At 39.6% G+C, this 13,741-nt stretch overlaps 3 protein-coding genes and 1 long non-coding RNA gene across 5 annotated transcripts; all 4 read right to left on the reverse strand.

Moving 5' to 3' along the window:
- Positions 1 to 955: 955 nt before the first annotated feature.
- Positions 956 to 1,874, reverse strand: LOC144030548 (uncharacterized). 2 transcript variants are annotated; one of them, XR_013287285.1, is made up of 4 exons: positions 1,676 to 1,874; positions 1,535 to 1,578; positions 1,088 to 1,470; positions 956 to 1,008 (listed from the first exon to the last, which is right to left on the reverse strand). It is a non-coding gene; the product is annotated as an uncharacterized LOC144030548 (long non-coding RNA). The 2 variants fall into 2 exon arrangements; XR_013287284.1 differs by having other exon boundaries at positions 956 to 1,470; positions 1,676 to 1,836.
- A 557-nt stretch (positions 1,875 to 2,431) lies between these two features.
- LOC144030498 (uncharacterized) lies at positions 2,432 to 4,871 on the reverse strand. Its single transcript, XM_077536860.1, has 2 exons — positions 4,636 to 4,871; positions 2,432 to 3,838 (listed from the first exon to the last, which is right to left on the reverse strand). The coding sequence occupies exons 1-2, from the start codon at positions 4,757 to 4,759 to the stop codon at positions 2,958 to 2,960; spliced, it is 1,005 nt and encodes a 334-aa protein (XP_077392986.1). The 5' UTR covers positions 4,760 to 4,871; the 3' UTR covers positions 2,432 to 2,957.
- Positions 4,872 to 5,828: 957 nt separating this feature from the next.
- On the reverse strand, positions 5,829 to 9,713 carry LOC144030497 (uncharacterized). The gene is made up of 2 exons (XM_077536859.1): positions 9,407 to 9,713; positions 5,829 to 8,051 (listed from the first exon to the last, which is right to left on the reverse strand). The coding sequence occupies exons 1-2, from the start codon at positions 9,522 to 9,524 to the stop codon at positions 6,034 to 6,036; spliced, it is 2,136 nt and encodes a 711-aa protein (XP_077392985.1). The 5' UTR covers positions 9,525 to 9,713; the 3' UTR covers positions 5,829 to 6,033.
- A 467-nt stretch (positions 9,714 to 10,180) lies between these two features.
- LOC144030496 (uncharacterized) lies at positions 10,181 to 13,238 on the reverse strand. The gene is made up of 2 exons (XM_077536858.1): positions 12,904 to 13,238; positions 10,181 to 12,555 (listed from the first exon to the last, which is right to left on the reverse strand). Exons 1-2 carry the CDS (start codon positions 13,028 to 13,030, stop codon positions 10,532 to 10,534), a joined length of 2,151 nt encoding a protein of 716 aa, XP_077392984.1. The 5' UTR covers positions 13,031 to 13,238; the 3' UTR covers positions 10,181 to 10,531.
- Between the last annotated feature and the right edge of the window lie 503 nt (positions 13,239 to 13,741).

Here is a 13,741-nt window from a genome sequence, read left to right on the forward strand (position 1 = left end):
ATGAACAAAAAACATTGTTCTACCATATCAATGTACATAAAAATACTTATATCAACGTAGATTATTTATGTAATAAAGTCCAGTAATTGTTACAAAGGTCACGCTGTGCTGTACAGGAGGCTGACATGCTTTGTCGAGAGAGTTCTACAAACAAAACCAAAGGAGAAGAATTCATGGACCTAGTTAGCCTCTAGTGGTAGTTGCAGATTGTGTCGGGCCCAGTGTGTCGAGTTCCCGTGATTGGCCTCCGCCAGCATCGTGTCTCACAATTTGCTCACACTAGTTTTTGCTAGCTTCTCCTGCTCGCTTCAGTTGCTAACCACTCCAGCTAGTTCTTGCTAGCCACTCTTGCTAGCTTCCTCCCTCCAAATAATTGGTGGCAGGCTTGCATGTGCTTAAAAATTGTTGAATTCTATTATTTCCCCACTAGATTCTAAACTACCTACAAAAATAAGTCAAGTTTTTGAAAAGCAATAGGAAAAACAAACAAAAAAAAACAACATAAAATTCTATGCCTATCCTTTACTTTTCTATTGGTTGTTGCTAGTTTCCCCACACACTGTGTTACCTTTTTTTTTTTTTTTTAATGGTGCCTACCAAATAAAAGCAGTTATTGTAGTTTGAATATGGAAAAAAAAAAAAATTGTATGCATTCCCAATTTCCCACTAGTGTAAATACAGTATTTCGGTCAATATTGTTAGTATAATTTGAGTGTTCTCAGTGGATTCGTCATCCGCCCGTCCTGACATTTGATCACTATGATTGGCTGTTAGCCTAGCTTGCGATGTTCAAGTGGTGAGTGATCGTTTTTTTAAATCCGCCACGGTGTGTCTTCACATGAGCAGCGGCACCTTTTGGGGGCAGCAACAAGTAACCAAAACTTGTTAAATTGAGCTAGTCCACATTTCATAACAGTCAATGCATTTATATCCGGTTCAAGAATCAAAAAGGAGATTCATTTCCAATCATTTTATTGGTGGTTGTTATGAACGCCAACTGACAAATACCTGGATGCAATAATTGACAAGTTAGTGCCGGTACACATTCCGAAAAAGATTAACAGACTTACAAGTTCCCGCCCCTTACCTGTTCAGACATGGGAGGAGCCTACCAAGGACGCCAATTAAGACACCTGCGATTCCGTTTACAGCACTTTTGAGTGCAAGGGCACGCGAGATAACCGGGCACGCAGTAAGGCTGAGGGCAATTCGGTAACGGGCAAGTGGGACTTCTGGGGCAATCAGGACAGGGAGGGCAACTCGTTTCCATCGACTCGACCGCGCCGTGGGACAAACTTTCACCGTCCTGCTGCCGCTCGTCGGGTTGAGCCACATGTCTCGTTGGCGATGAAGCCAAATGCGGTTGGTCAGCGTCGGACTCAGGTTGATCCAAACTAGGCGCCTGGCTTCGAGGGGAAGCCCAGGCTGACCCAAAAGGGGGAGCAAAGCCGCCTTGTCTAGAACCATGTCCTAATTAGAAGAAAGAAAAATTATTTATTTATTTTTAGCATGTAACAGATTCACAGATGCTTACCCTTTACATGGGGTCCAAAGGATAACAGCCAGAGTAGAAGCAATCTAAAGAGAAAAGAAAAGATGAATGAACAACTGATAAATTAAATACCAGCATAGACAAAGCTTTTAAAAAAACAACAACAAAAAAAAAAAAACATACCTTACACCCAAGTCACAACAAGCCATCAGTAACTGTGGTTGCAGAGTTCTGCTCATGTGGCTTTGCAACGTCGTCAGCTTGCTGTCGTGTCCTGCTGCTGTTGATACACTGTCCCCCTTTTTAAGCACCTTGCACCAATCAGCGTCATGCGCTCAATGATTACAATCAGGTGTGCGGGAGTTGATGCATTCCAAATCAATGCAAAAAATAAAAATAAAAAATGTCCATGCATTGCAAACACAAATATGGAAGCCCAATACCACCAGTTTATATAAATAAAAAAAAACTTAAAAAAAAACAAAAAAAAAAACACTCCCCCCCCCCCTCACTGACCTTTTATTATTATTATTATTATTATCATTATTATTATTTTTATACTTGAAGTTAATTGCAATATCCCGGAAAAAATATTTATTCTTTTTTTCCCCCCCATTTAGCTAATTAAGTGCTTCAATGATTTATTACCCATTAAAAAATAATAAAAACTGTCAAATGTACATTTAACTTTTAAATTATTATTATTATTATTATTAGCCCAAAATTAATTATAGAAATAATATTTCAGACTGCATTATTCCATTGATAAAGTAAACTATTTTACTTGTTCAATTTTAAAATTGACTTTGTATCCATAGATTGATTAAATACAGGAAATACTTTTATGTATAGTAAATAAACTACGATATAACTAAACGTTAAATTATTATTATTATTTTTGAAATATATTTTTATTCAATATACGTTTTTCTTTCTTTCTTTCTTTTTTTTAAACTCAAGTAACGTATAAATGTCCATTAGAATGAAGAAAATCTAAGTGAGGTCCAATCATGATCGATAAAAATGTGACTTGCTTTTCTAAATATTTATAAAACACACAAACAAAACAAAACCTTTTTGCATTTTCTACATTTCAAACTGCTTGCAGTTAGGACACATTTTCTCCTTAAGCCTTCTAAATCCATTCTCTAGGCTTTAGAAACCGTAATTGACGAACTGTCAAAACAGAAATGAAACATTACGATCAAAACATTTGGAACAATTAATTCAGAAAAAAAAGAATTGATCTTTGGGAACGTTTGAAACGTCCCCACAGCGACATCTGGTGGCCAATTGTAAAATAGCACATTCAAACAGTAGAGCAGCGACTCCCCACTCGGGTCAGGAAAGTAGCTATTGACTGTCTGTCATCACCTAATTTGTATAATTAACAATCAGCAAATAATTGTAATGTAAATAAGAGTAATAATATTACGGGAGAGAGAAACTGAATACTGTCGTATGATTAATGAAAGTCCGGCGGCAGATTGAGCAAGCAAAAGTCGACAGTGGGGACAACCAAAGTGTGACGTCTCGCGTGTTTTTCTAAATTCCCCTTCTGAGTGAATTTTTGGCCGCACGCCGAGCAGGTAAACGGTTTCTCCCCGGTGTGCGTTCTTGTGTGCCTTATTAAAGTCGTCTTCTGATTAAACGTTTTGCCGCAAACGGAGCAGGCAAAAGGTCTCTCCCCAGTGTGCGCTCTTGTGTGCCTCATCAAGCCGACCTTCCACGTGAACGTTTTACCACAAACGGCGCACGCCAAACGCGTCTCCCCCGTGTGCGTTGCGGCGTGTCGCCCCAATTGCTCCTTATGGGCGAAGCGTTCGGCGCAGACGGAGCAGGCGAAAGGTTTCTCGCCGGTGTGCGTTCTTGTGTGCCTCTTCAACGCCGTTTTCCAAGTGAATTTTTTGCCGCAAATCGAGCAGGCAAACGGTTTCTCCCCGCTGTGCGTTCTCATGTGTCTTTTCAACATTGACTGGTTGAAAAACGTTTTGTTGCACTGAAAACATTTGACACATTTGTTGTCAGTAGGACATGTGGCGTCGTCTTTGGAGTGTTCATCATCATCCTCATCGTCGTCAGACGAGTGTGACGTGATGTCGTTATTATCCGATAGCGGCGCTAAGAGGCCGTCGACTTGCGATCCTCCGCAGCGGTCTTCGTCATCGTCGCCGTCTTCACTCTTCAATGGTAACTCGGCGATATCGGCTTCCTCCAACCGTTGAATCTTCTCTCCCTCCTGAGTGATGCTGTGCTCCTCCTCTTCCTCTTTAATGGAAGGGCACTCTTCTTCTTCTTTAATGATCCGCTCCAGCTTCCCGGGATGAAGATCTCCATCATCGACATCTGCAGGACATAAGAAGATGTCAGTCATGAGTCATTAAAAAAATAAATAAATATACAAATCATAAATTCTTATTAGCACCACTGGCCAGACGGATTTTAGTTCTGTCTAACTTGATGGTAATAAATGGCAGGCAAAAGCCTTTTAAATGGCATTTTTTGCTCAAAAACCTGCCCACGTCTATGCTTGCGTTTACATTTTTTTTTTGCGTGTGTAAATACTGTAGTCTCTTTTTCTTTCTTAGAAGTATTATCATGCATTTTTAATAAGCGAAGTGCGCATCTCGAATTCAAGGTGCATTAATGGGTAGCGGCGTGGTGCATTGTGGGTAGGCGAAACTACCAAACGGTCATTGAAAATGAATTGGATCCGATGGAATCGGCTCTGATATAAACGTTTAAAAATAAATAAATAAATAACTAAATAAATAAATAAATAAATAAACGTTTCAACGGCTGGAAAGTTTTTATGAACATGCATAGCATGTGGTTTACTGATATCTAAAGTGTACAGTCAGGAAAAGATTGTCACCACTCCGATCTCCGCCATTCAAATTGATCGGGTAGTTGGTAGCCTCGTTTTTTTTTCCCTCGCGCATGCGCAAACTTAATGCGCACTTCGCTTATTGGATACATTTTCCGAGTGTGTGCCACCTGTTAATTTTAAGAGGTCCCAAAGCGGTAATCGAACTGACTAGCATCGTAAATGTGATCTGTGTAAACTTTTAAACATCAATTAAGAATAATCTAATGATCCAAAAACAAGCTGGTGGCCAGTGAAAGTGGAAAATGGAAAACACCTGCTCCGTGTAACACAAATGGAGGCTTCTTGAAAACAGCATCCGGAATTTGACGTCGCTCGTTCTCCTCTTTTTCTCCCCAAAGTTCCTCCTCGTACTCTTCTTTCACATTTTTGGTGCACATTTTCACACGATGCTCGACACTCACTTGATCCCCGCTTTGTCGCGAAATTCCCAAACTACAAAATGCACCGATAAGAATTTCTTTTAGCTCAAGTGAGAGAGCTTGCAGGCTGCGCAGCCTTTTGTTTACTTCCGGGATATAAACGAAGAAGGGGGGATACTTCCGGTAAAAGACGCACAGTCGGAACATTTTAGTGCTTTGCTGCCACCTGCAGGTGAGGATGTCGGAGAAGACGCGTCGTAACTACAAGCAGTTTGGAATGCAAAAATGTTTTTTTTCTCGTTTTTTTTTTATTATAAATATTTAGAAAAGCAACTCACATTTTTTTATTCATTCTACTGGACATTTTTAAATTACTTAGATAATAATAATAATAATTATTATTATTATAACAATAACAACAACAATAATAATAATAATAATAATAATAATAATAATAATAATAATAATAATAATAATATACCATTTCAATGTATAAATGAGCAGGTCTTTGGAGATTAGGTAAAAAAAAAAAACATTGAGTAAACATATCTATTTCAAAATAATCATAATAATTTCATCTTTAGTTATATCTTTGTTTATTTACATTTCTTACATTACATTTATTTCCTGTATTTAATCAATAAATTGATAAAGTAAATTTTAAAATTGAACAAGTAAAACAAATTACGTTATCAATGGAATAATGCAGTATGTAAATGTTATTATTTTTAATTAATTTTGGGATGATGACAATAATAATAACAACAGTACCGGTAATAATAAAAATAATAATAATAATAATAATAATAATAATAATAATAATAATAATAATAATAATAATAATAATTTAATAAATCAATGAAGCACTTAATTAGCTAAATGAAAAAACTATCAAAATAAAAATGTATAAATATTTTTTTCTGGGATACTTACAATTAACTTCAAGCATAATAACAACAACAACAACAACAACAATAATAATAACAAAAGGTAATGATAATTATGATATGTCTTGATATGATATGTCTTCAATGACATAATACAATGGACCAAACAAAATTAGAAGAGAGGAATACATTGAACACTGTCACTGTTTGAAGCATTGGATGGTATTTTATTCAGGATAACATACATTTTTGCATCGTACCACAAACAGCCAAAGATTATTTTCAATATCTCGAAATCATTTACAGCTGCGCTCTTCATCAGCACTGTTTCTCATCAGTGTGTCTTGGGGGGGGAACGCTCACCAAGTATGAAATTGTTGAATAATCCCATATGATCCATGTAATCTAGGTGGCACATTGTGCAGGCAAAAGACGTCCCTTGGGAGAATTAGAGTGCGTACTCGCATGCGTTACTAAATGTGCCTTTTGCGTGAACCTTTGACCACAAAGTGAGCATGCAAAAGGTCTCTCCCCAGTGTGCGTTCTTGTGTGCCGGATTAAACTCGACTTCCTGGAGAACGTTTTATCGCAAAGCGTGCAGGCAAAAGGTTTTTCCCCAGTGTGCGTTCTTATGTGCCTTCTAAAATCGACCTTCCACGTGAATATTTTACCACACACCGCACAGCCGAAAGGTTTCTCCCCGGTGTGCGTTATTGCGTGTCTTCCCAGTTGCTCCTTATAAGTGAATCTTTCATCGCAGACGGAGCAGGCAAAAGGTTTCTCCCCGGTATGTTTACTCGTGTGCGTTATTAAATTTGTCTTCCCGGTGAATTTTTTTCCACAAAATGCACAGGCGAAAGGTTTCTCCCCGGTGTGTGTTCTCATGTGTCTTTTCAAAGTTGACTTGGTGGCAAACGTTTTGTCACACTGAGAGCATTTGGAGCGTTTGCTGTCAGCGCGGCCTTTGGCGTGTTTGTCGTCGTCAGTGTCAGAGGAGCGTGACATCACGTCGTCACTATCTGATAACGGAGCGAGGAGGTTGTCTGCTTGCGATCGTCCACGATGTGATGCATCACCTTGACTCGAACTGCAGCCTGGAGTCTCCACCTCTCCGGCGTCCTCACTTTCACCGTCGTCGTCTTCACTCTTCAAAGGGATAACCGTAATTTGCAACTTGGTGACATCCTCCCCGTCATCTTCCTCCTTCATGGAAGGTTTCCCCGTCTCTGACTCCTCTTCATTAACGTCAGGAAACTTTTGCTCCTGCTTCCCAGGACAGAGTGCTTCCAATCTAGAATTATTGTTGTAGGCTGAACTTATAAAACGTTTCTTTCTAGAGTGTGTTCGTTTGTGCCTCAATAAATCCGACTTCATCGTGAATCTTTTACCACAAACTAAGCAGGCGAAAGGTTTCTCCCCGGTGTGTGTTTTTGTGTGCTGTATCAAATCGATCTTCATGGAGAATCTTTTACCGCAAACTGAGCAGGCAAAAGGTTTCTCCCCGGTATGCGTCCTTGTGTGCCGTATCAAATCTTTATTCCAAGTGTAACTTTTACCGCAAACGGAGCAGACAAACGGTTTTGCTCCCGTGTGCGTTTTTCTGTGTCTCGTTAAATCGGAATTCATAGTGAATCGTTTGCCACAAAGCGAGCATGCAAAAGGTCTTTCCCCAGTGTGCGTCCGCACGTGTCTCAATAAACTTGTTTTTCTGGCGAATATTTGACCGCAAACTGCGCAGGCAAACGGATCCTCCGCCGCGTGTGTTCTTTTTTTGTGTCCCCGCTGAGTTGTTGTTTCATCACAAACTGTGTGCGTTCTTGCGTGTCGCACCAAGTTTCCCTTTACGGAGAATTTTTTACCACAAACTGAGCAGGCAAATTTTTTCTCCACAGCGTGCGTTCTTGTGTGTTTTTCCAAGGTTACCTTCTGAGTGAACGTTTTGTCACAATATAAGCAGGCAAAAGGTTTCTCCCCACTGTGCGTTCTCATGTGCCTTTTTAAATTTGACTTGTTGAAAAACGTTTTTTCGCACTGAGAACATTTGCAGGTTTTTTTGCCCGTGGGACGTGTCATATCACCTGTAGGTTGCTCATCATCATCATCAGTGTCAGACCTTAAGCCGCCATAGTCAGGAACGACGAGGCAGTCTGCTTCGCATCCTCCACGGTGGTCTCCATCACCTTCCTCATAGTCATCATCATCTTCACTCTTCATATGCTCACCCGTCAGTGTCAACTTGGTGATCTCAGCCTCATCCGAAGTTGCAATCTTCTCGTCCTCCTGACTGATACTTTGCTCCTCCTCTTCCTCTTTAATGGGAGGACTCTCGTCCTCTTCTTTAATCTGGGACGGCTCTGGCTCTTCCCGCTCCACCCTGGAACTCCATTTCTGCTGCTCAGAGCGAAGATCTCCTTCACCGACATCTGCGCGAAATGACAAACGAGCATGGTTGAGAACTTGAGACAAGTCAAGCTTTGCTTTGTCAGGTCATACAAACACACACAAAAAAAACTCTAAATAACAGATTACAAATATCAAATCAAGGCAAAATATGCTTTTTTTTTGTCTCAGAAGATATTTCTTGTTAGCAGGCATCATGCTTGAGCCCGTTGGAATGTTCTGCCTTTCATTTGCTTCAACAATTTGAGAACAACAAAAGTTATAACTGTAACTTTGGGCTAATGAGTCCAGGATGACTGCTAGGCAGTGGATGTCCTCGAAAAAAATCATTGGACTCAAAAATAACCCAATTATGTCAAAAGGAAACTGACCTTGGTCATTTGAGAAAGACAAAAAAAAAAAATACCCCACCCCCTCTTTGTTACAAAATATTATTGGATCTTGGTCAATTTTACTCAACTTTTCTATTTTTTTTCCCCCACAAACAACAAACCCAAATATTGGATTGTTTTGTAATAAATAAATAAATAAATAAATAAATAAATAGTTCAAATTGACACAAATAGCGACTGGTCCCTTTTTAACCCTTTTTTTTCAAGTATTATTATTTTTGAATATTGGGTCTTGGTTATATTGACCCAAATTGTTTTGTTTTGTTTAATTCACAAACAACAAGCCAAAGGGTCAAATTGACCCAAGTAGCAAACGGTGCCTTCCAGATCCATAATTGTTTGTTTTTTCTAATTTATTATTGTTATTATTATTATTATTATTATTATTATTATTATTATTATTATTATTATTGTAATTGTTATTCTTATTTTAATATAGGGTCTTAGTTAATTTGACTCAACTTTTGTTTTTATTATTCACAAACAACAAGCCCAGAAACTGGATTACTGTGTGTAAAAAAAAATAAAAAGAGAGAGAGAGAGAGAGAGAGAGAGAGAGAGAGAGAGAGAGAGAGAGAGAGAAGACCAGTTCCTTCTTCTTTTTTTTTTACCCATAATGGTTTATTATTATTATTATTATTATTATTATTATTATCATTATTATTATTATTATTATCATCATTATTGTTATTTAATATTGGGGTTGATTTATTATTTATTTATTTATTTTTTTAACAAACAAGCCCCAAAATTGGATTGTTTTGTATTTAAAATACAACAATAACAACAACAACTAAATGAGTCAAATTGACCCAAGGAACAATCAGGACTTTTTGACCCATAATTAAAAGACAAAAAGATAATTAATGAAGACAATTAAGACGAACTAGAGAACGTTAGGAAAAGCCTCAAATATCACAAGAAAGCTAATAATATGACAGAGCAAGAAAACACGAGACGACTGTGAGAGTGAGAAATAAACAAACCTGCAACGTGTAACACATCTTGAGGCTCCTTGAAAACATCATCCAGTAGTTGAGCTTGTCGCTCGTCCTCGTCTGTTATTTCCTTCTCGTACTCTTCTTTCACACTTTTTGTACACATTTTCGCACGACAACCACAACGCTCGACACTCAGCTGAGCGATGCGCCGGGAAATTCCACGCGGAAGCTACAAAATGCACCGATAATAATTGATTAATCACTTTGCTCTAGTGTTCCACAAATACGTAAATAAACAACAAACGTGACCCTGAGCGCCAGCTTGAAGACGGCGCCGTCTTGCTAGTGTTACTTGAAGAGAAGACGGAAGAGAGAATGATTTACTTCCGGGGGACGACCTACGATAGGTGCCGTTTGTGCATTGCTGCCTCCCGCAGGCGAGTATGTGTCATTACACACAACTACTGTATTAACAAAGGAGGCTGCAGTAGATATAAAGTCGACATACCCCTGCTCAAATGGCAGGTTTTTGTGATATAGAATTTAAAAATTAAATCATTTCACCCACAGCTGATGATAAACACCTAATTGCAGATGAAATTGATTGAAATTAAAGTTGCCAGCCAAACTAAACACTAACTAAATTCCTTCTAAAATGCTACCGGAAGTACAAAAACTCAGTTGAAATGCAAGCACAAAAAGAATTGTTTTGCGATGTATGTGATTTTATTGTCAGGAGTGTCTGGAGCAGAACGAACGTCATTTTAAGAACAGGCGATGACGAAAACAATACAATGATTTTGCAAATCAAGCTCAAAGTCCAACAACAACAAATATATTTAATAAATACCAACTTTACAGTTGTGCATACATTATTGGGACACTTTCCCATCATACCACAAAAAGTCAAAGATTCTTTACAATTTATTTACATCAGCTTTCATCACCAGCACAATTGTGTCTCATGGTTTCTAACCAATTATGTATTCTTGCCAAAAGTTTACCTTTGAGTGAGTCTTTTAAGAAAAAGATAAACTATGAATTAACTAAACACATCTCATGTGATACATGAACAGCAATTTGTATACAACAATGCCTGTTCTTAAAGCGCTTTATAAATAAAGTTGAGTTGAGCAGACGTTGACACTGTGCGCGTGCTTGAATGTTTGACTAAAGCTGACTTGTGAGTGAATCTCCGACCACAAACTGAGCAGAAAAAGGTTTCTCCTCCGTGTGCGTTATTCTGTGTGTTATTAAATCGGTCTTTGCAGTGAAAATTTCACCACAAACCGAGCAGGGGAGAGGTTTCTCTCCGGTGTGTATTTTTGAGTGATTCACCAAGTGTACCTTCTGATTGAACGTTTGATCACAAACCGAGCACGCAAAAGGTTTCTTCTCCCCAGTGTGTGTTCTTAAATGTTGGATTAAACTTTTCTTCCAAGCAAATCTTTTATAACAGACTGAGCAGGTAAATGGTTTATCCTTCGCAGTGTGTGTTTTTCTGTGTTTTACCATGTGCACTCTCTCGCTGAACGTTTTATCACACACAAAGCACGTAAAACGTTTGTTCCGAGTGTGTGTTATTGTGTGTCGTCTTCGGCTTGTCGGATCTGAGAATGTTTTACCACAAACAGAGCAGGCAAACGGTTTCTCCCCTGTGTGTATTCTTGTGTGGCTAACCAACTGTACCTTCTGATTGAAGGTTTTACCACAAAAAGAGCATGCAAAAGGTTTCTCCCCAGAGTGTGTTCTTAAGTGTCGGATTAAACTTTTCTTCCAGGCAAATCTTTTACAACAGACTGAGCAGGTAAAGGGTTTATCCTCCCACGTGTGTGTTTTTCTGTGCTCTACCATGTGCACCTTCTCACTGAACGTTTTATGACATACAAAGCACGAAAAACATTTCTCCCCTGTGTGTATTCTTGTGTGGTTTACCAACTGGTTCTTCTGAATGAACGTTTTATCACACATGGAGCATGCAAAAGGTTTCTCCTCTGTGTGTATTCTTGTGTGTTGTCGTTGGCTTTTCAAATCTGAGAACGTTTCGCAACAAACTGAGCAGGCAAACGGCTTCTCCCCCGTGTGTATTCTTGTGTGGTTTACCAACTGTACCTTCTGAACGAACGTTTTATCACACATGGAGCATGCAAAAGGTTTCTCCCCTGTGTGTATTCTTGTGTGGTTTACCAACTGTACCTTCTGTATGAACGCTTTATCACACATGGAGCACCCAAAAGGTTTCTCCCCTGTGTGTGTTCTTGTGTGGTTTACCAACTGTACCTTCTGAATGAACGTTTTATCACAAACGGGGCATGCAAAAGGTTTCTCCCCAGTGTGAGTTCTTGTGTGGCGCACCAAGCGTGCCTTTACAATGAACGTCTTATCACAAACTGAGCATGCAAAAGGCTTCTCCCCAGTGTGCGTTCTTGCGTGGCGTACCAAGTGTGCCTTGACAACGAACGTCTTAGCACAAACGGAGCACGCAAAAGGTTTCTCCCCAGTATGTGTTCTTGTGTGGCGTAACAAGTTGGCCTTTACAACGAACGTCTTATCACAAACGGAGCACGCAAAGGGCTTCTCCCCAGTGTGCGTTCTCGTGTGACGCACCAAGTGCGCCTTTACAATGAACGTCTGATCACAAACGGAGCAGGCGAAAGGTTTCTCCCCAGTGTGAGTTCTTGTGTGGCGCACCAAGTGTGCTTTTACAATAAATGTCTTATCACAAACAGAGCACGCAAAAGGCTTCTCCCCAGTGTGCGTTCTTAAGTGTCGGATTAAATTGGTCTTCCAAGTGAATCTTTTATAACAGACTGTGCAGCTAAAGAAGTTATCCTCACTAGTGTGCGTTTCTGTGTGTTCTAACATGTGATGCTTCATAGTGAATACTTTGGAGTGTTCATCATCCCCTGCGTCACCAGAATGTGACGTTATGTCATCATCATCCGAGAGTGAAGCTAGGAAGTCGTCTGCTTGTGATGCTGCTCGGTGGTTCCCATCACCTTCATCACTGTCGTCTGCACTCTTCAATGGCAACGTGGTGATACTGGCCTCTTCCAAATGTTTAATCTTCACTCCCTCCTGACTGATGCTGTGTTCCACCTCTTCCTCTTTAATGTGTGAGGTCTCTGCCGCCTCCTTCTTCACCGTGGAAGACAACTCCTGCTGCTCAGGATGAAGACGGTCTTCACCGGCGCCTACAGAACACACAAAGACAACACACATGGTTTAGAAAAGTTAGGATTTCCTCAGTCAAAGGCCGAGCCATGAGTCATCCTGGCCAAGCAGCCAGCGACATAAACAACAATGGAAGGATTCACATTTTCAAGCTGGAACAGAGACAGAAATCTTACTGACTGACTGATTTACGTTGTGAAAAATTGACTCCTTCTGAAGCTCCAAGATTATTAACTGGGGTCCAGCACACCATCACTTCACACATTTTACATTGCAGTGAGCAATGGAAGCTACCACAACGGCAAATATCTCAAGAACGCCAATAATAATAGATAAACAAAACACTACGAGAATGAGAAGTACACGACCTGCAGCGTGTGACGCTTGTCGAGGCTTCTCGCAAACATCGTCCAATAGTTGACCTTGTCGTTCGTCCTCGTCTTTTATTGCACTTAGCTCCTCCTCGTACTCTTCTTTCACACTTTTTGTACACATTTTCGCACGACGGCCACAACACTCGACACTCCCTGCTGAGCGACGTGTCGTGAAATTCCACGCGAAGCGACGAAATGCAACAATAACAATTGATTAATCAGTTTGTTTTGGTATTCGACAAACATACGTCAATAAAGAAAAAAAGATGGTCATGAATGCTAGCTTGGAGACAGCACCGTCTTGCTAGCTTCTTTCTAGAAAGCTATTTGAAGACAAGCGAAAGTGGGAATGATTTACTTCCGGGAAGACGACCCAAGTTAAGTACATTCAAGAGCATTGCTGCCTCCCGCAGGCGAGGACGTGTCATGACACTGTCTCGAACTTGAACAGTCCAGCTGCGACCAAATCCGATGCCTTCAATTTGTTCACAGAAATATGAACAATAATACAACTATTGACAAAGGAGGCTTCAGTGGATATAAAAGGTCTACGCACCCCTGCTAAAATGGCAGTTATTTTGTAATATACAATTGAAATATTAAATAATTTCACCCATTATTAGTAGGCGATAACTATTCATTTTTTTCTTATTTGCAGTTTCAATCAATTGAAATTAAAGTTGGCAGCCAGACTAAACACTGAAGAAATTAAATTCATTCTAAAATGCGACATAAAACAGTTGAAATGAAAACACAAAGAGACAATTTTTTTTGTGATTTGTGTTTGATTTTACCGCTTTACATTGTCAGCAGTGTCTGGACCACAACAAAT

The sequence above is a fragment of the Festucalex cinctus genome, chromosome 11 (assembly GCF_051991245.1).
Source record: "Festucalex cinctus isolate MCC-2025b chromosome 11, RoL_Fcin_1.0, whole genome shotgun sequence".
Lineage (NCBI taxonomy): Eukaryota > Metazoa > Chordata > Actinopteri > Syngnathiformes > Syngnathidae > Festucalex > Festucalex cinctus.